This window comes from Bombina bombina, chromosome 3 (genome assembly GCF_027579735.1).
Source record: "Bombina bombina isolate aBomBom1 chromosome 3, aBomBom1.pri, whole genome shotgun sequence".
Lineage (NCBI taxonomy): Eukaryota > Metazoa > Chordata > Amphibia > Anura > Bombinatoridae > Bombina > Bombina bombina.
Genome location: NC_069501.1, coordinates 1126966265 through 1126986009, shown reverse-complemented (window position 1 = coordinate 1126986009; position 19745 = coordinate 1126966265). Strand labels below are relative to the sequence as shown.

The window sequence follows — 19745 nt, the reverse complement described above, 5'->3', positions numbered from 1 at the left end:
AAAGGTATTAGGTAGTCTGTCCATTAATAACTAGAATATTCTCACTGTGTATTACATCATTGTGTTCATTCTGTTAGCGTTTCCACTTTGTGACAAAACAACATTATTAGAGAAAAGTTCATGCTTTGTGTTCTCTGTTAGACATGTGCAAATCTCTGTGAAGCTTCCAGTTAACTAGTTGAATGTGAGAGTCTAAAAATATGTTTTTACAGGTGTTTGTGGAATACAGTTCATGCAGAATTGCATTCCTTTTGTTATCGAAAACAGAACCAATGTCCCTTCTTTGTTCCTTATTCGTGATTTTATACATGGCTTCTATTTAGCACTAGGAAAGGAATGCTCAGCTTTGTTTTTATTGGCTCTTGCCTTTGTCCGGATAAACATAAAGATAGTGGAATGGCCCTTGGAGTTTAACTTAATGGACCAGAGTCTCTTTTCAGTCAAGTATACTAGACTACTATGCTGTTGTATCAGATGCCAAAACCAAGCTTCCGGCTTTGGCTTGGAGCCTTCACAAAGAGATTTTGAAAGTGCTTTTCTTAGCCGGCAGTTTTCCAAATCTGGTCTTTCATCAAGTTTGGCTTCCACTTTAAAATAATCAGCCTTGGTTTTTAAAGTGACTCTTTATGCACTTCCTGCTAGTATCAGGTGGTAGATTCTTAAACTATCCCTCATTCTGCACAAAAACTTATTGCTCTGTTGCTTTTGCCTTTCTGACCTGGTTATTTAATTTACAAAAACCTTGAATATTGAAAATGTATAAAAAAAAAATTATTTTCAATTTGACACACAGCCACACTGCTTAGTTGTTAATTCAGTATTATGTGTTTAATTTACTTATATTCTTAGAGTAGAGAAACAAAGCTTTGAAGATTGAATTAAAATAACATTTGCATATTTATTCTTAGTAGGGAATATTTTTCTTTCTTTCAGCACATAATCAAGTTTCATAGAGCCTCTAAAGCAAACAAGAAGCCAGTACAGTTACCTCGGGGAATGGTAAAATCATTACTATACCAGATTTTAGACGGAATTCATTATCTGCATGCAAACTGGGTGTTGCATAGAGATTTGGTAAGTCTCTATTTAGCTGTCTTTTGTTTCAATGTGGGCAGTTTAAATGGAAAATACTATGTCAAATTACCCTGTCTTAATTAAAATTTGAATGTGTGTTGGTCAATGAACTAACTCAATTGTAAACATTATGCATTGGGATGTGCTATTTGTATTAAAGGAAACTTTCCTTAAAGGGACACGAAGAGAAAATCTTTCATGATTCAGTGCATCTTTTTTAGATTTGCGTTATCCTCTTGGTATAATTTGTTGGAGCAGCAGTGCGTTACTGAGAGGTAGCTGAACATATTGGGTGAACTAATGACAAGAAACGTGTGTTTAGCCACTGATCAGCAGCTAGCTCCCAGTAATGTATTGCTGTTCCTGAGCCTACCTAGGTATGCTTTTTAACAAGAAAATGAATCAAATTGGGTAAGAGAAGGAATTTATTAAGTTTTTTTTTTTAAATTGCATATTCTATCTGAATCATTTATTTTTTACTTTACAGTCTAAGTTCAGTGAAAGGCAAATAAATCCGTTCATGTATACAAGAATGCATGTTTGTGCACAGCGGATATTGCACTATACGTACTCATTAGCTGATATAAATACATGACTTTGCCATTAATAGTGTCAGTGCAACTAATTATATTTAAAACATGCTCATTTTATTTAGCTTCTAAGTGATCTTTTCTGTGTGTTAGTGTCAGTTTTGTCTTTTCATGATAAACCATTTTATGTTAACAAAACACAATCGCCTATCTCTTAAAGGGACATAATTAACAAATAATTATATTATGCTTTTGAGTATTTTATTTTCTCTTGTAAGGTGTATCCAGTCCACGGATCATCCATTACTTGTGGGATATTTTCATTCCCAACAGGAAGTTGCAAGAGGACACCCACAGCAGAGCTGTAATATAGCTCCTCCCCTAACTGTCATAGCCAGTCATTCTCTTGCAACTCTCAACAAGCTAGGTCGTTGTAGGAGAGAGTGGTTAAATATAGTTAGTTTATTTTCTTCAATCAAAAGTTTGTTATTTTTAAATAGTACCGGAGTTGTGCTATTTTATCTCAGGCAGTAAATAGAAGAAGAATCTGCCTGAGGTTTCTATGATCTTAGCAGGTTGTAACTAAGATCCATTGCTATTCTCACATATGTCTGAGGGGATTACACAGATGAGGTAACTTCAGCGAGAGAATGGCGTGCAGTTTATTCTGCTATCAGGTATGTGCAGTTATAATTTTTTCTAGGGATGGAAAACACTAGAAAATGCTGCTGATACCGGATTAATGTAAGTTAAGCCTGAATACAGTGATTTAATAACGACTGGTATCATGCTTACTCCCAGGGGTAATACCCTTATGATATTGCAATATAAAACGTTTGCTGGCATGTTTAATCGTTTTTATATATGCTTTGGTGATAAAACTTTATTGGGGCCTAGTTTTTCCACATGGCTGGCTTAAATTTTGACTAGAAACAATTTCCACTGTTGTAGTATAAAAGTTACAGTTGGTGCAGTTAAAATTACAAACTGTGACATCCAGCTTCCCTCAAAGGCCCTCTGAATGCTATAGGACATCTCTAAAGGGCCCAAAGGCTTTCCAAAGTCGTTTATTGGGGAAGGTAGGGCCACAGCTTGCTGTGGCAGTTGGTTGTGACTGTTAAAAAATGTCTCTTTCGTTTTTTTTTTATCCGTGTTTTGAACTAAGGGGTTAATCATCCATTTGCAAGTGGGTGCAATGCTCTGTTAGCCTATTATACACACTGTAAAAATTTCGTTTGATTTACTGCATTTTGTCACTGTTTTTCAAATTCTGACAAAATTTGTTTCTCTTAAAGGCACAGTACCGTTTTTTATATTTGCTTGTTAACTTGATTTAAAGTGTTTTCCAAGCTTGCTAGTCTCATTGCTATTCTGTATAAACCTGTCTGACATAGAAGAAACTCCTTGTTTATTATGTTTAAAAGCCATGGTGGAACCCCCTCTTAGAATGTGTACCAAATGTACTGATTTCATTTTATGCAATAAAGATCATTTTCTGTCTTTAAAAAATTTATCACCAGAGGAATATGACGAGGGGGAAGTTATGCAGACTAACTTTCCCCACGTGTCAGACCCTTTGACTCCCGCTTAAGGGACTCACGCTCAAATGGCGCCAAGTACATCTAGGGTGCCCATAGCGTTTACTTTACAAGACATGGCGGCAGTCATGGATAATACACTAACAGCGGTATTAGCCAGACTACCTGAACTTAGAGGTAAGCGAGATAGCTCTGGGGTGAGACAAAATGCAGAGCATACTGACGCTTTAAGAACCATGTCTGATACTGCCTCACAATATGCAGAAGCTGAGGAAAGAGAGCTTCAGTCAGTGGGTGATGTTAATGACTCAGTAAAGATACCTGATTCTAATATTTCTACATTTAAATTTAAGCTTGAACACCTCCGCGTGTTGCTTAGGGAGGTTTTAGCTGCTCTGAATGACTGTGATACCATTGCAGTGCCAGAGAAATTGTGTAGACTGGATAAATACTTTGCAGTGCCGGTGTGTACTGATGTTTTTCCAAATACCTAAAAGGTTTACAGAAATTATTAATAAGGAATGGGATAGACCAGGTGTGCCGTTCTCTTCCCCTCCTATTTTTAGAAAAATGTTTCCAATAGACGCCACCACACGGGACTTATGGCAGTCAGTCCCTAAGGTGGAGGGAGCAGTTTCTACTCTAGTAAAGCGTACTACTATCCCTGTCGAGGACAGTTGTGCTTTTTTTTTTTTGATCCAATGGCTAAAAAATTAGAGGTTACCTTAAGAAAATATTTATTCAACAAGGTTTTATCCTACAGCCCCTTGCATGCATTGCCCCTGTCACTGCTGCTGCGGCGTACTGGTTTGAGTCTCTGGAAGAGGCTTTACAGGTAGCGACTCCATTGGATGACATACTTGGCAAACTTAGAGCACTTAAGCTAGCCAATTCTTTTATTCTGATGCATTGTTCATTTGACTAAACTAACGGCTAAGAATTCTGGTTTTGCTATACAGGCGCGCAGAGCGCTATGGCTTAGATCATGGTCAGCTGACGTGACTTCAAAATCTAAGCTACTTAACATTCCCTTCAAGGGGCAGACCCTATTCAGGCCTGGTTGAAGGAGATTATTGCTGATATCACTGGAGGAAAAGGTCATGCCCTTCCTCAGGACAGGTCCAAATCTAGGGCCAAACAGTCTAATTTTCGTGCCTTTCAAAACTTCAAGGCAGGTGCGGCATCAACTTCCTCTAATGCTAAACAAGAGGGAACTTTTGCTCTATCCAAGACGGTCTGGAGACCAAACCTGACCTGGAAAAAAGGTAAGCAGGTAAAAAAGCCTGCTGCTGCCTCTAAGACAGCATGAAGGAACGGCCTCCTATACGATAACGGATCTAGTAGGGGGCAGACTTTCGCTCTTCGCCCAGGCGTGGGCAAGAGATGTTCAGGATCCCTGGGCGTTGGGAATTATATCCCAGAGATATCTTCTGGACTTCAAAGCTTCCCCCCCAAAAGGGAAATTTCACCTTTCACAATTATCTGCACACCAGATAAAGAGAGAGGCATTCTTACACTGTGTACGAGACCTTCTAGTTATGGGAGTGATCCATCCAGTTCCAAAGGAGGAACAGGGACAGGGTTTTTACTCAAATCTGTTTGTGGTTCCCAAAAAAGAGGGAACCTTCAGACCAATTTTGGATCTAAAGATCTTAAACAAATTCCTCAAAGTTCCGTCGTTCAAGATGGAAACTATTCGTACCATCCTACCACTGATCCAGGAGGGTCAATATATGACTACAGTGGATCTAAAGGATGCTTATCTTCACATTCCGATACACAAAGATCATCATCGGTTTCTCAGGTTTGCCTTTCAAGACAGGCATTACCAGTTGTAGGTCTTCCCTTGGGATTAGCTACAGCCCCAAGAATCTTTACAAAACTTCTAGGGTCGCTTATGGCGGTCCTAAGGCCGCGGGGCATAGCAGTAGCCCCTTATTTAGACAACATCCTGATACAGGCGTCAAACTTCCAAATTGCCAAGTCTCATACGGACGTAGTACTGGCATTTCTGTGGTCGCATGGGTGGAAAGTGAACGAGGAAAAGTGTTCTCTATCCCCACTCACAAGAGTTTCCTTTCTAGGGACTCTGATAGATTCTTTAGAAATGAGAATTCACCTGTCGGAGTCCAGGTTATCAAAGCTTCTAAATTCCTGCCGGGTTCTTCATTCCATTACGCGCCCTTCGGTGGTTCAGTGTATGGAAGTAATCGGCTTAATGGTAGCGGCAATGAACATAGTGCCGTTTGCACGCTTACATCTCAGACCGCTGCAACTATGCATGCTCAGTCAGTGGAACGGGGATTACACAGATTTGTCCCCTCAACTGAATCTGGACCAAGAGACCAGGGATTCTCTTCTCTGGTGGCTATCTCGGGTCCATCTGTCCAAAGGTATGACCTTTCGCAGGCCAGATTGGACAATTGTTACGACAGATGCCAGCCTTCTAGGTTGGGGTGCAGTCTGGAATTCCCTGAAGGCTCAGGGATCGTGGACTCAGGAGGAGTCTCTCCTTCCATTAAATATTCTGGAACTAAGAGCGATATTCAAGGCTCTTCAGGCTTGGCCTCAGTTAGCAACTCTGAGGTACATCAGATTTCAGTCGGACAACATCACGACTGTAGCTTACATCAACCATCAAGGGGGAACGAGAAGTTCCCTAGAGATGTTAGAAGTTTCAAAAATAATTCGCTGGGCAGAGATTCACTCTTGCCACCTATCAGCTATCCATATCCCAGGTGTAGAGCACTGGGAGGCGGATTTTCTAAGTCGTCAGACTTTTCATCCGGGAGAGTGGGAACTCCATCCGGAGGTATTTGCACAACTGATTCATCGTTGGGGCAAACCAGAACTGGATCTCATGGCATCTCGCCAGAACGCCAAGCTTCCGTGTTACGGATCCAGGTCCAGGGATCCCAAGGCGACACTGATAGATGCTCTAGAAGCGCCCTGGTCTTTCAACCTGGCTTATGTGTTTCCACCGTTTCCTCTGCTCCCTCAACTGATTGCCAAGATCAAGCAGGAGAGAGCATCGGTGATTCTGATAGCACCTGCGTGGCCACACAGGACCTGGTATGCAGATCTAGTGGACATGTCATCCTTTCCACCATGGTCTCTGCCTCTGAAACAGGACCTTCTACTTCAGGGTCCTTTCAACCATCCAAATCTAATTTCTCTGAGGCTGACTGCCTGGAGATTGAACGCTTGATTTTATCAAAGCGTGGCTTCTCAGAGTCAGTTATTGATACCTTAAGACAGGCACGAAAGCCTGTCACCAGGAAAATTTACCATAAGGTATGGCGTAGATATCTTTATTGGTGTGAATCCAAGGGTTACTCATGGAGTAAGGTCAGGATTTCTAGGATATTATCTTTTCTCCAAGAAGGTTTGGAAAAAGGATTGTCGGCTAATTAAGCGTCTGGCAGATGTTCCAGACGTTCAGGCATTTTGTCAGGCTTTAGTTAGAATCAAGCCTGTGTTTAAACCTGTTGCTCCACCATGGAGCTTAAACTTGGTTCTTAAGGTTCTTCAAGGAGTTCCGTTTGAACCTCTTCATTCCATAGATCAAGCTTTTATCTTGGAAAGTTCTTTTTTTGGTAGCTATTTCCTCGGCTCGTAGAGTCTGAGCTATCTGCCTTACAATGTGATTCTCCTTATCTGATTTTTCATACGGATAAGGTAGTCCTGCGTACCAAACCTGGGTTCTTACATAAGGTTGTATCTAACAAGAATATCAATCAAGAGATTGTTGTTCCATCCTTGTGTTACACAATCTGGACGTGGTCCGTGCTTTAAAGTTTTACTTACAAGCTACTAAAGATTTTCGTCAAACATCTGCTTTGTTTGTTGTCTACTCTGGACAGAGAAGAGGTCAAAAGGCTTCGGCAACCTCTTTTTCTTTTTGACTAAGAAGCTTAATCCGCTTAGCCTATGAGACTGCTGGACAGCAGCCTCCTGAAAGGATTACAGCTCATTCCACTAGAGCTGTGGCTTCCACTTGGGCCTTTAAAAATGAGGCTTCTTTTGATCAGATTTGCAAGGCGAAGACTTGGTCTTCGCTTCATATTTATTCAAAATTTTACAAATTTGATACTTTTGCTTCTTCAGAGGCTATATTTGGGAGAGAGGTTTTACGGGCAGTGTTTCCTTCCATTTAAGTTCCTGCCTTGTCCCTCCCTTTATCCGTGTACTTTAGCTTTGGTATTGGTATCCCACAAGTAATGGATGATCCGTGGACTGGATACACCTTACAAGAGAAAACACAATTTATGCTTCCTGATAAATTTATTTCTCTTGTGGTGTATCCAGTCCACGGCCCGCCCTGTCATTTTAAGGCAGGTAATTTTTAAATTTAAACTACAGTAACCAGTGCACCCTATGGTTCCTCCTTTCTCGGCTTGTTTTCGGTCGAATGACTGGCTATGACAGTTAGGGGAGGAGCTATATTACAGCTCTGCTGTGGGTGTCCTCTTGCAACTTCCTGTTGGGAATGAGAATATCCCACAAGTAATGGATGATCCGTGGACTGGATACACCACAAGAGAAATAAATTTATCAGGTAAGCATAAATTGTGTTATTGCACAAATTCCTGTGTTTAACCCCTTAATGACCACAATGTACCCTGTATGTCACTGGTCGTTAACGGGTTTTTCAGGACATAATAGCACAAGTCTAGCAAGAACACGCTATTAATGCCCTCCCTCCAGCAGGCTTTGTGGAATAGAGCAGTCTCAATGCTGGTGGAAAGACCGCGCTATAAAACAATCAAGTCCCAAAAAAAGGCCAGCGACATACAGGGTACGTCGCTGGTCCTTAAGGGGTTAACCAGTGCAATGGGGTTAAAGATTACGAAAGAGCATCTCTGAAGCTGCACACGGCTGATGATTTTTACAGGGGATAAATACATATTTAGAATTAATGGGAAGTTAAATACCTTTTGTAACCTTTCTGTTGTGTTGCTGTAGAATAACATTTCAGCCAAGTCTTAACATTTTTAAAACATTAACTGGAATTATTAATCCGTAGACAAACTCTACCCACTGTTTGCCTTATTTGGAGGAGTCAATCTGGGCTTTAGTCCACAGACTACAAGGCTAACCCTGGCTAAAATGTTAGTATAGAGTGCATTGTTTTGCAGTTGTTATCTGATAATGCCAATTAGCGGTAGGTACTTAGCAGGGTTAGCCTTGAAATGTCTGGAAACTAGAAATTACAAAGTTGTTTCATTATACATAACTAAACATTTTAGATAAACAATCTCAAGGTATTTACTGTCCCTTTTATGTTTTTGTGCAGAAATAATATTCTCTAATACATTGGAGCATTTTACTGTTGCACATATTTCTTTTTGATTGAGGCATGCATGCAAACTTATCACCAGCCATCACTGTCCAGATACAGTGAAAAGGAGCGGGGACCAGAGCGGTAATGTCATGCACATTGTTTGTCAAAACTGCTTTACAAGAACGTCTGAATTTTAATAAGACTAATTATTTTAACAGTGGTATTAAGGCCTAAAGGACTAAAATATGTCATTTTTAAGGGAGATACTCTAATCTGCTTGTTGTATTGTATGTTTAATAAATAAAATATTAATATTTTGATGTATTCCTTAATACAATGTGACAGGTCACTATTGCTGATTAAACGCTGTTGTTATAATGACCTTTTCTTGATCTCCCTTGGCTAATACTCACTAGTGATAATCACACTTCTAAAGGTGTTATGGACAGAATAAACCATCCCCTTTTTGGCACTTTAAAGTTTCCCTTACTGACCATTTCCGTTCTTAGTTCTGTTCTAAATCTAAAACATCTAGACTTGTAACTTTAGGGACACAATCTCAGCAGAATGTTTACCTTTACAGCAACTCTAGTTGGGGAGCAAATTAACTACTATTAATTTGAGCGTAGAGATATAGGGAAAATGTAACAGCAGCTCATGTTCCTACAGATTATTTAAGATGGCCATTAGACAGGATGGTAACTCCACAGGTGATGGTACCCGAGCAATGGCTGTATGCAGATGCTAATTTGATGACATTTAGGAACAATCAATTGCATCAGTTCTTCATATGGATTCCAAGAAAAGCACAGAGTAGTTTCAAGTCCCATGTCTGTGATGCCTCATTTTCTATGTAGACTCAAGAGGGAGCAATCAATGATCATTGTATTTCTTATGCTCTTGCTCAGGAATCCACGGTACCTGTTACTCAGAGAAATTGTGGATGATTCCCGTATGTAAGAGAATTCTGCATCAAGACTGATTTTTTTTTTTTTTTTTTTCATTTCAATCCCTTGAAGTTAATATTAACAGCATAGCTGATGAGTGGAAAATGTTACATTAAATGGATTTTACATTAAATGGATTTACCAACTTCAGTAATCAAAATGCTACTTCAAACATGGAATAAATCTGCTACTTCAAACATGGAATAAATCCACTGCAGCTTACTTCAGAATTTGGGTTATTTTTTTCAATTCGGATGATTCAATGTAATGCTTCTGCATCAACCATCAATTTTTACTTCAAGGAAGAGGAATTAAATGATCACAAGATGCTCAAATTGTGCTGTTTCTTTAATTGAAATATTTTTTATTGATTTTCAAAAAACAAAGTAAAATACAAGTCATAAACATTGTGTAGAGGTAGGTTTACAATATACACATACCTCATTCCTACATGCCAGTTACAGTAGGCCAGTGAGGTGAGAAATGAACACATATCAGTTGTCTCATCCTATGTAGCGACTTGCAATTACACTTACATACATTATGAACTTAAAGATTTAACTTCCCTTCCCCCTCCCCCCCCCCCACCAGATGTTTCCAAGCTTTCTCAATGTTTTACCAGTTTATACTAGAGTCTAATATCATATCCTTACTGAATATATTACGTGTGTATAGGCAATTTAAGTCAAGCCCTAGTGGATGTCTCTATCCTCCTCCCCACTTTCTTACTGTCCTGATCTCTCGTCTCTCCCCTGGTTAGTGTGTGGTCTCGTGTGACCCTTCAAAATCCAATAAAACCATATTTTCTGAAACTGATCAGTATTTCCTTGAGCCCATGCCGCCAATTCTAACATTATGTAAGTGTTGTTTATTTTATCTCGTACTTCTGCCCACCCCGGTGCTCCTATCTTCCAGTGTCTGGCTATACATATACGTACACAGGTGCACAGTATCCTAACGAAAGTGTTGATTGCTGAGTTAAACGGCCTAACCCTTTCATGTAGAAGTGCCTGAGTTATTGTTAGGTCAATCTCTTCTTCCAGTGTGTCACTAAGTAACCTCGATAGTGCCTGCCACACCGGCTGTACTTTTGGGCAGTCCCACCACATGTGCCTATATGTCCCTCTCCCCCCACATCCTCTATAACATGCTGCGTTATTCAAGGAGGAGGTATGAGCTGTCCTTTCCGGCGTAAGGTACCATCTGAAGGCCACCTTCAAACAGTTCTCTCTCATATCAGCACTTAGCATGCTCTTCCCTATTTCTGAGAAAATCTGTTCCCATATAACCTTTTCTCTTACTTCTCCTGTATCCTTCTCCCATCGCTCCATGAGAGGAGACTTATGTGTGGTCTTCTTCTTCCCTTGCAATGCTAAGTATATCTGAGAGATCCCATGTTTCCCTCTGGTTTGTGTGCTGCATAACCTTTCTAATAGGGTCAAGGGTTGACTTATTCTACTAGCTATATATTTAGAGATAGCAGATGATATCTGTAAGTAAAGAAACCAATTTAACGTATATGGATGGATTTTGTCTCTAACCTGATTAAAGGTAAGTATCGCTGCTTTATCTAGGAAGTCTGCCACTCTATACAAACCCTTGTTATCCCATTTCCCTACTAGTTTTCTAAGTTCCGTAGGCAACAAGAACTTCACGGGTAGTAATAGTGAGTAGAGATTGAGTAGCCCCTTTTTTTTTGTAACCGTATGCCAGTTGTGTATAGTGTCTTGTGTTACATGTGATATGTATGAGAACCGTTTTGCATTTCCTGAGGGATCCCACAAGATATCTGCCGGATTCTCTCTACCTGCAATATCTGCTTCTATTTTTGGCCAGATCACTCCCTGAAAATTTTTCTCCATTATGACCGTTTGTGCTAGCCTGGATGCTTGGTAGTAGTCTACCATATTTGGGACTCCAATCCCCCCCATCTGTCTGTGTTGTTGCAAAGTCTGCGATGCTATTCTCGCCTTCCCGTCTCCCCTCAAAAATCGCAGCAAGTCGGATTGCAGGGTATTTAAGTCTGCCAGGGGAACCCCAATCGGCAAGGCTCTAAAAAGATATAGGATCCTAGGAAGAACGTTCATTTTAATAGCCGATAGGCGTCCATACCATGAAAATCTACCCCTTTTCCAGTTGTTTAAATCCTTCGTAATGGCTTTATAGATGGGTAAATAATTTAATCTATACAGTTCTGAAAAAGTGTTGTTAATCTTAATTCCCAAGTAAGTGATATGAGATTTAGCCCATGTAAGATCAAAGTTTAGTTCAATCGTCTTTTTAGTATGGGGTGGGAGACAGATCGATAGAGCCTCGCTTTTGTCCAAATTAACCTTAAAGCCTGAGATCCCTGAAAATTTCTCTAAAATGTCGTATAGGTTAGGTAAAGAGATCAGAGGCCTGGTCAGTGTCAAGAGCACATCGTCCGCAAATAGTGTCAATTTATATTCTTCATTAGCTACTTGCACCCTCGACACATCCTTCGATTGTCTGATGAGTGCTGCCAGTGGCTCAATGCTAATGGCAAATAGCAGCGGCGAGAGCGGGCACCCCTGGCGGGTCCCACCTAAAATATCTATGGGCCTCGACAGGTATCCCGCCGCTCCCACCACCGCCGTCGGTCTTGAGTATATAGCTGTCAGCGCCTTTATAAAAGCTCCCTTAAAGCCCATTTTATCTAAAACTTTAAACATATAGGTCCAATCTACCCTATCAAACGCCTTTTCCGCGTCGAGTGATAAAAGTAGTGATGGTGTCTTGGTTTGTGTTAAATAATCTACTAAAGTCAAGATTTTTCTTACATTGTCCGGGGCCTCCCTATCCATAATAAATCCCACCTGGTCTTTGTGAATCAGTGATGGCAGTATCAATTTGAGTCTGTTGGCTATTATTTTTGTAAAAATTTTAAGATCCGTATTGATCAGTGAAATTGGCCTATAATTTTGACAGTACTTCGGGTTTTTCCCTCCTTTAGGTATCACCACTATTTTAGCTTGTAACATATCCTGAGGCAATTCCCTTCCCGCCAAAATACTGTTGCAGAAAGTCAATAAGTGGGGCATCATCTCTTTTGTAAATAACTTATAATATTCCCCTGTCAGTCCGTCTGGGCCCGGTGCCTTCCCTGTCTTTAAGTCTTTAATTACTGTTAATATTTCCGTGGGTGAAATGTCTGCGTTAAGTGCTGTAAGGTCTGCGTCCTGTATTAATGGTAAGTCAATCTGACCCAATAGGTCCCCTGTCTGTCTAGTAAGGTCTCCCGGGGCCACCTTTTTCCCATCATAGAGATGCTCATAAAACTGAGCAAAAGTTTCAGTTATTTCCTGCGGGTTTGAGGTCAAAGCCCCCCCCTGTCTGTGAATGGAGGGGATTGCGAAAAGCTTGGTTCTCTCCCTCAATTTGTATGCCAAATACTTATCTGGCTTATTCGCATACACATAGTAATGTGTTTTCAGCCTCAAAGCCGCACGAACAGAGTTTTCATTCAAGATAGTGGATAGTTCCGTACGTTTGGATTGGAGGGACTTATAAACCCTCTGTGACATAGTGCGTTTATGTTCCTGCTCAAGTGTCTCTACCTCTCTCTGAAGTGTGCTCGTTCTTTGTGTAGCTTGTTTTACCACTATGGCCTTTTCTTTAATAAGCAGACCTCTCAAAACTGGTTTGTGCGCTGCCCAAGTTATCAACGGGTTATCTGTTGTCCCCTCATTTAGTTGCCAATATTCCTTCATTGCTTTTGATATCCTATCGTATATTTCCGGGTTCCTAAGTAATGTTGGGTTATATGTCCAAGATCTTGGCCGCAAGAAATTTAGTATGCCCGCTATTTCTAGGACTACTAATGAGTGATCTGACCAAACGCATGTTTGTGTGTAAGATGTAACTAAATTAGTTGTCAGTATTTGGCTCACAAAGATATAATCTAAGGTTGAGTATGAGTTGTGTGCCGGTGAATAATAAGTATAATCATGTTTGGAGTTACCAACCGCTTCCCAAGAGTCTATAAGATTGTGTGCTCCTAGGGAATCCCTGATTGACCTAACTATCGCGTTATGGCGATGTTGCTTGCTTGATTGACTTCTGGTTCCTTCCCCCGAAAATGAGGTCATGGAAACATTAAAATCCCCCGCTAGAATTACTCTATCTTGTGACCACTGAGTAAGATGTTGTGAAATGATGTCAAAGAAGGAATTCTGCGTCTCATTGGGTGCGTACACATTACAGAGAGTGACTTTGGTATTTTGTATTGTGCCTCTAACTATCACAAACCTACCTTCCTTATCACTCATTACATTATCCAATATAAAATCTAGAGATTTGTGTATTAGTATTGTCACCCCTCTTTTCTTAGTATCTGTCGTTGAATGATAGTTATGGGGAAACTGCTGCGTCCAGTACTTTGGGATTGTCTGGGATATAAAGTGCGTTTCTTGGAGAAATATAATGTTAGCTTTTAATTTCAAATAGTGTGTCATTGCCGTCCTCCTTTTAGTGTCTGAATTTAATCCCCTAACGTTATGGGAGATTAGTTTTATATTATGTGTCATCTTTGATCTCCACCATCTCCCCTTCTCCATGTTCCTTCCCATTCCGTCCTAGAAAGCCTGAGTAGGCCCCACAAAACCCTCCTGCCAACATTTATCCATGATACCTGATTCTCTCTAGTTCTTCGTGCCCATCTCACCCCCTCACCTCTATTTCTGGTAGGAAACATCTGGTTTAAAAAAACAAAATTTAAATAACAAGCAAAATTAAACATAAAAACATAAACTTTAGAAAAACCTACTAGGTTCCAACACATTGGATATCTAAGTGCAGTTAGTTACGTCATTTGAACATTATGGCATATCTTTTATCTTGAACTCAAGTGAGACATAAGAGATAAGAGAAAAGAAGAAAAAGAGAAAGAGAAGAAAACAAAAGGCATCATAGTTGTCAACATTTCTGGTTAGTAAGATATGTCAAGCCCAAAAATACTTTATAACAATACAACTTTGTGGGAAAGCCCAATACTAGATGATAAAACATTTGCATAACATTTATATACTTATCTGACCCCTGGTTTAAGTTGCTACAGGTCATAAGAGTTCAGCACTAAACTTTTTATTTTGTCCGTATTGCTTTCACAAAAAGGGAACACTCTTCCCTTATTCAAAGGTATCCTCTAATATCTTGATAGTGTTCATGTCTTGCGCTTCTTTTCGGGTATCTTGGACCATTGTTTCTGACGGTGTCTGCCCTCCATGTTGGTTTGAGCTGTGATAGCATTTTGTTGTAGCATAGGTGGGAGATCCATCTTCATCTTACGGCAAGTTTCTGGAATCTCCTGAGGGTCTTTTATAGAGAATGTCTTGTTTTCCCACGTTATGTGGAGAGCAAAAGGGAAGCCCCAACGGTATGGAACTTGATTTTTCCTCAGCATGGAAGTGAGTGGTCGTAATGAGCTTCTTCTTTGTAAAGTCCTCAGGCAGAGATCCTGATAAAACTGTATTATAGTCCCTTGGTACTTAAAAGTGGGATTCTTCCTCGCTGCAGCGAGAATCTCCTCCTTCTCTTGAAAGCGCAACATCTTAATAATCACATCTCTGGGAGGATCTTCACCCTTAGGTTTAGGCCTCAGAGCCCTGTGTGCCCTTTCCATTTGAAACCTGTCTTCTCCCTTTGTGCCAGTAATACCCAGAAAAAGGTTAAGCAGATATGTATTCAACTCACCAGGGCCCACTGACTCTGGGACTCCTTTCAGTCGTAGATTGGATCTGCGACTACGATTCTCCAGGTCTTCTAGTTTATCATAGACATCTTCTAATTCTGATTGTTGGGAGGTGACTTTGTCTTTTACTGCATTTAGATCTTCAACCATTGTATCTCCACTCTCCTCCAGAGAGTTCACTCTCGTGCCCAGATCTACAATCTCTTGTTTGAGGTCTTTTATGCTATTGGTCACAGAGTTTTGTAGAGTTTCCATTTTTTCAAGCATTTTTTCAAAGTTTACATTAATGTCCTTTTTGGAAACTAAGTGATCTAGATCTGCTCTTGTAATTGGCCTTAGGTCTTCCGTTGCACCTCTAGATCCTTCATCCCCCTCTCTCTCCTCATCCGATTGTTGCATTTGTATGTCTGAGGATTTATCTCCTCTGATAGATTTAAAAAAGAGGGTAGTTGTGGGTTGCTTGTTTAGTGATGATGTTTTAGAGTTTTTTTTGGCCGCCGCCATCTTTCGCTGTCTTTGTTGCAATGTTCGATGGAATTCCCAACCTTACTGCGCCTAAAGGGCCAGATCAGCTAAAGACAGCTACAGTGCCCCAATCTTTGCTTTTAGTGAGATGCGATCTATTTTTCTCTAGGCACTTTCCAGCAAATGTTAAACACCCCAAGACTAAGGTGTCTTTAAAGTCTCATCATGTATATAAAAAGTCTTGACTGCAGGTCAAAAAAGCATAATAAACCTTGAACATGCTAGTTATAACTTATATGAAAAATGGGGCATATAAGACAATCTCCCAAGGTATCTTCATTAATTTTCAGTAAGCATATTGTTTGTGGAGCTTTCCTCGTGTGTATTTATAATGGCAGCATCACCTCCTAATTAAGTCATTCTTCTAACTTTTAAGTGCTGCAGTTTTCCCTGTTGGTCACAGCAAATACATTTTTTGTGCTTATCCCTCAGATCATTAAGGTTATGGGTAACCCCGCTGCATAAATGTAGTTTTTGAATGAAAAGAGTACAAAGTGTGGTGTCTTTGACAATGAAGGAGTTAATTTCCCTGCATCTGTGGGGCCTGTGTTATAAATGCGCCCTCTATCCGATAAAGAGCCTCTGGGTATATACTTCTTCCCACTTTACAAGTCCCTTCTCTTCAATCTCATCCTTGTCTTGTGATCATTCTCCCCCACTCCTCACTATTTTCTGCCCGGTATCAGCCCCCTGTTTGTTTAATAACCTTGTTCCGGTCGTCCCTGCGTACCTCCAGTTCCGTAGCTTAGGAGCTGCAAAAGCCGGTCACTCCTTTTACTTCTTCCTCCTGCTATTCTTTTGCCTCCCCGCCGGGTAGTAGTTGGCTTGCTATTGTTTCCCGTGTCTGCCGGTCGGTTGAGCGCTCTCCTGGGGATTGAAGGTAACTCCACGTGTGTAGAAAAGATGGCGTCTGATGCGCCAGTGTGCGGGGTCCTGCTACACAGATCTTCTTATTAGTAGCGCCTTTCTCCTCTCAAGTCTCCTTAGCCATCCGATGAGTGTCCTTATATTAATAGTGTCTGATGGTACTTAAGTTTTAGCCTCTCTCATCAATTTTATTCCATTTTAACAACAAGTCTGCACGGAGCTTTTCCTCTAGGCTGCCATTCCTCAGCCCTTCCCGGTCTCGTGCTGTTTCTTTAAAGGGACATTAAACCCATTTTTTTTCTTTCATGATTCAGATAGCGAATGCCATTTTAAACAACTTTCTAATTGACTTCTATTATCTAAGTTGCTTCATTCTCTTGATATTCTGTGCTGAAAAGCATATCTAGATAGACTCAGTAGCTTCTGATTGGTGGCTGCACATATTTGCCTCATGTGATTGGCTCACCCATGTGCATTGCTATTTATTTATCAAAGGATATCTAAAGAATGAAGCAAATTCGATAATAGAAGTTGTGATGAGAGTGGGAAGTGACGTCTCCGGATGGGGGCGTGGTTTTAGGTCCGTTATTGTCTATGTCACAGTTACTAATTGAGATCTATTGTGCCAGATGTATACTTCCATGCTCTGCAATAAAATAGCGTACCTTCTATGCTGTGTCCTGCATCTCATGACATGGTGTCAGAAGTTCTTGCCTGCGCTTCTGTTTCCTGATTGATGATGATGTTTACCCCACCTGAGCCTTTTGATTTCTCTCAGCCTGCAGCTTGGCCCACATGGCGTCAGCAGTTTCGATGCTTCAGGATTGCTTCCAAGCTGGACAAGGAGAGTGGTGAAGTACAAGTTAATTCTCTTTTATACTCTATGGGGAAAGATGTGGAGCCAGTGTTCAATGCCTTTGCTTTCCAAGAAGGGGAAGAATTTGATTTTTTCATAGTTATGAACAAACTCAATGCCCGCTTTGTGCCCAAAAGAGATGGGATTCAGGAGAGGGCTTGTTTTTACAAACGTGCCCAGCGTGTGGGAGAATCTGTGGAGTCATTTGTGCGCAGCCTGTACTAGCTGAATTCTGTGAGTTTGGTGTTGCTAAAGAGGAGCAAATCAGAGACAGAATAGTTATAGGAATCGCAGATGCTGAAGTCTCACTGAAGCTACAGTTGGAGGCTGATTTAACATTGGATGGGGCTATTAGGATGACCCGCCAGAGTGAACTGGTGAAAAAGCAAAGTGCTGGTCTGAGAGTATTGTGGATGAAGTGCAGCAGTTCAGGAGAGCTGCTAGTGAAAGGCACATTGTGAGTGGTAGACCAAGAGCAACAGGCCCAGAAGCGGATGGGCGCAGCATGCCCGTTGCACACGGTGCAACCGTGCCCATGATCAGAGTGTCATATGCCCTGCTAAAGACAAAAGATGTAGAAAATGTAACAGAATGGGCCATTTTTAAGTGGTGTGTAAAACTGAATATATTAAGGAGATGCAGGTGGATAACGACCAGGAGGGTCAAGAAGTGTCCTTTGTAGGGTCTGTTGTTGAATGGCCGGGTTCAGAAGAAGATTGGAGGGTTACTCTTACTGTAATGGGAGCCAAAGTTGCTTTTAAGATTGACACAGGAGCAGACATCACTGTAATGTCCCTTGCAGCATTCATAAAACTGCCTCGACAGCCTTAGCTGCCGAAAGTTACAACAAAAGTCCATAGTCCTGGTGGCCGCATTGATTGGGAAATTTCTTGCCAGCTGTGAGTACAAGCAAAGGAAATTCACTATGTGGGTGCATGTGATTAGAGGTCAGTGTGTTAACTTATTGAGCAGGAAAGCAGCCTGTGGTTTGGGCCTAGTAGCCAGAGTGAATGAGATCTCAGAAGAGGTGCTTGGTGAATTGGGCCTACTGAATTGCAACCCAGTCCGTATATCACTTAAAGGTGACGCAGTCCCATACAGCATTACCACTCCCTGTAGAATTCCGTTCCGCTCATGCCTCAAGTGGGTAAGGAGCTTCTGCGTATGAAGAATATGGGGGTTATTGAAGAGGTTGTTGAAGCAACTGACTAGTGTGCCCCCATTGTGCCTGTTGCGAAGAAAAACGGGAAGGTACGCATCTGCGTAGACTTGAAAAGGCTGAATGAGGCGATGAAGAGAGAGAGAGATATGTGCTGCCGACACTTGAAGACATAGCTCCGAAATTGGCTGGGGCGAAGTTCTTCTCTACATTGGATGCTTCTGGCAGATACCTCCTAGATCCAAAGTGCCGCAAACGGACTACCTTCATTACACCGGTAGGTCGGTTTTGCTTCTGCAGGCTCCCCTTCAGGATATCCTTTGCTCCTGAAATCTTTCAAAGAGAAATGAGTTCTCTCCTAAGAGACCAAGTGGGCACGGCAGTCATCTTGGTGTATGGGTCTACATTGGAGGAACATGATCAGCGACTGAACTGTGTGCTGCAGACTATTAGAGAGTCTGGCTGAAGTTAAATAAAGAGAAATGCCATTTTAGGAAAGCTGAGTTATGTTACTTTGGGCATATCATCAATAGGGATGGCATCAAGCCAGACCTCGAGAAAATTTGTGCTATTGAATAGATGAAAAGTCCTTCTGATGTACATGAGCTGAGACAAATATTGGGCCTTGTAAATTATGTGCGCAGGTTCCTTCCAGATTTATCCACTATACTACACCCTATCACAGAGTTGCTAAAGAAAGATGTTGCCTGTGTCTGGGGACATTCACAAGAAGCATCTTTTATGCAGGTCAAGTCCCTGCTGGGGTCTGCCCCAGTGTTGGTGTTCTACGACCCTTCCAAAAAGACTGTGGTTAGTGCTGATGCAAGCAGTTATGGGTTAGGGGCCGTCTTCCTGCAGTTGAATGAAAACAAACTACAGCCCATCGCCTACTGTTCCTGTACACTGACGGCTGCTGAGTCGAAATACGCCCAAATTGAGAGAGTGTCTGGCTGCAGTTTGGGCCTGTGAGCGCTTTCAGCGTTACCTAGTGGGTTTAGAGAAATTTAGTCTGGAGACTGACCATAAACCGCTAGTCCCTCTAATCAACTCCTATGATATTGACAAAACACCCCTATGATGCCAAAGACTTTGAGAAAATGAGGCTGCTCAGGTTCAATGTTCAGGCAGTGCATGTGCCGGGGAAACAACTGGTTGTGGCAGATACACTTTCCAGGCTCCCGCTGGCTGCTGCTGAAGAATCTTCAACGGAATCAGATGTGAAAGTGAATGTAGATTCAGTTCTGGCCTCCAAATC

At 41.3% G+C, this 19745-nt stretch overlaps 1 protein-coding gene across 1 annotated transcript in view; it reads left to right on the top strand.

Annotated features, from left to right (window-relative positions):
- Positions 1-19745, top strand: part of CDK8 (cyclin dependent kinase 8) — a 399753-nt gene that overhangs the window by 151543 nt on the left and 228465 nt on the right. The window contains exon 4 of the mRNA XM_053708497.1: positions 934-1074. Within this exon, the coding sequence (XP_053564472.1) occupies positions 934-1074 (141 nt within the window). The remainder of the gene's footprint in view (positions 1-933; positions 1075-19745) is intronic.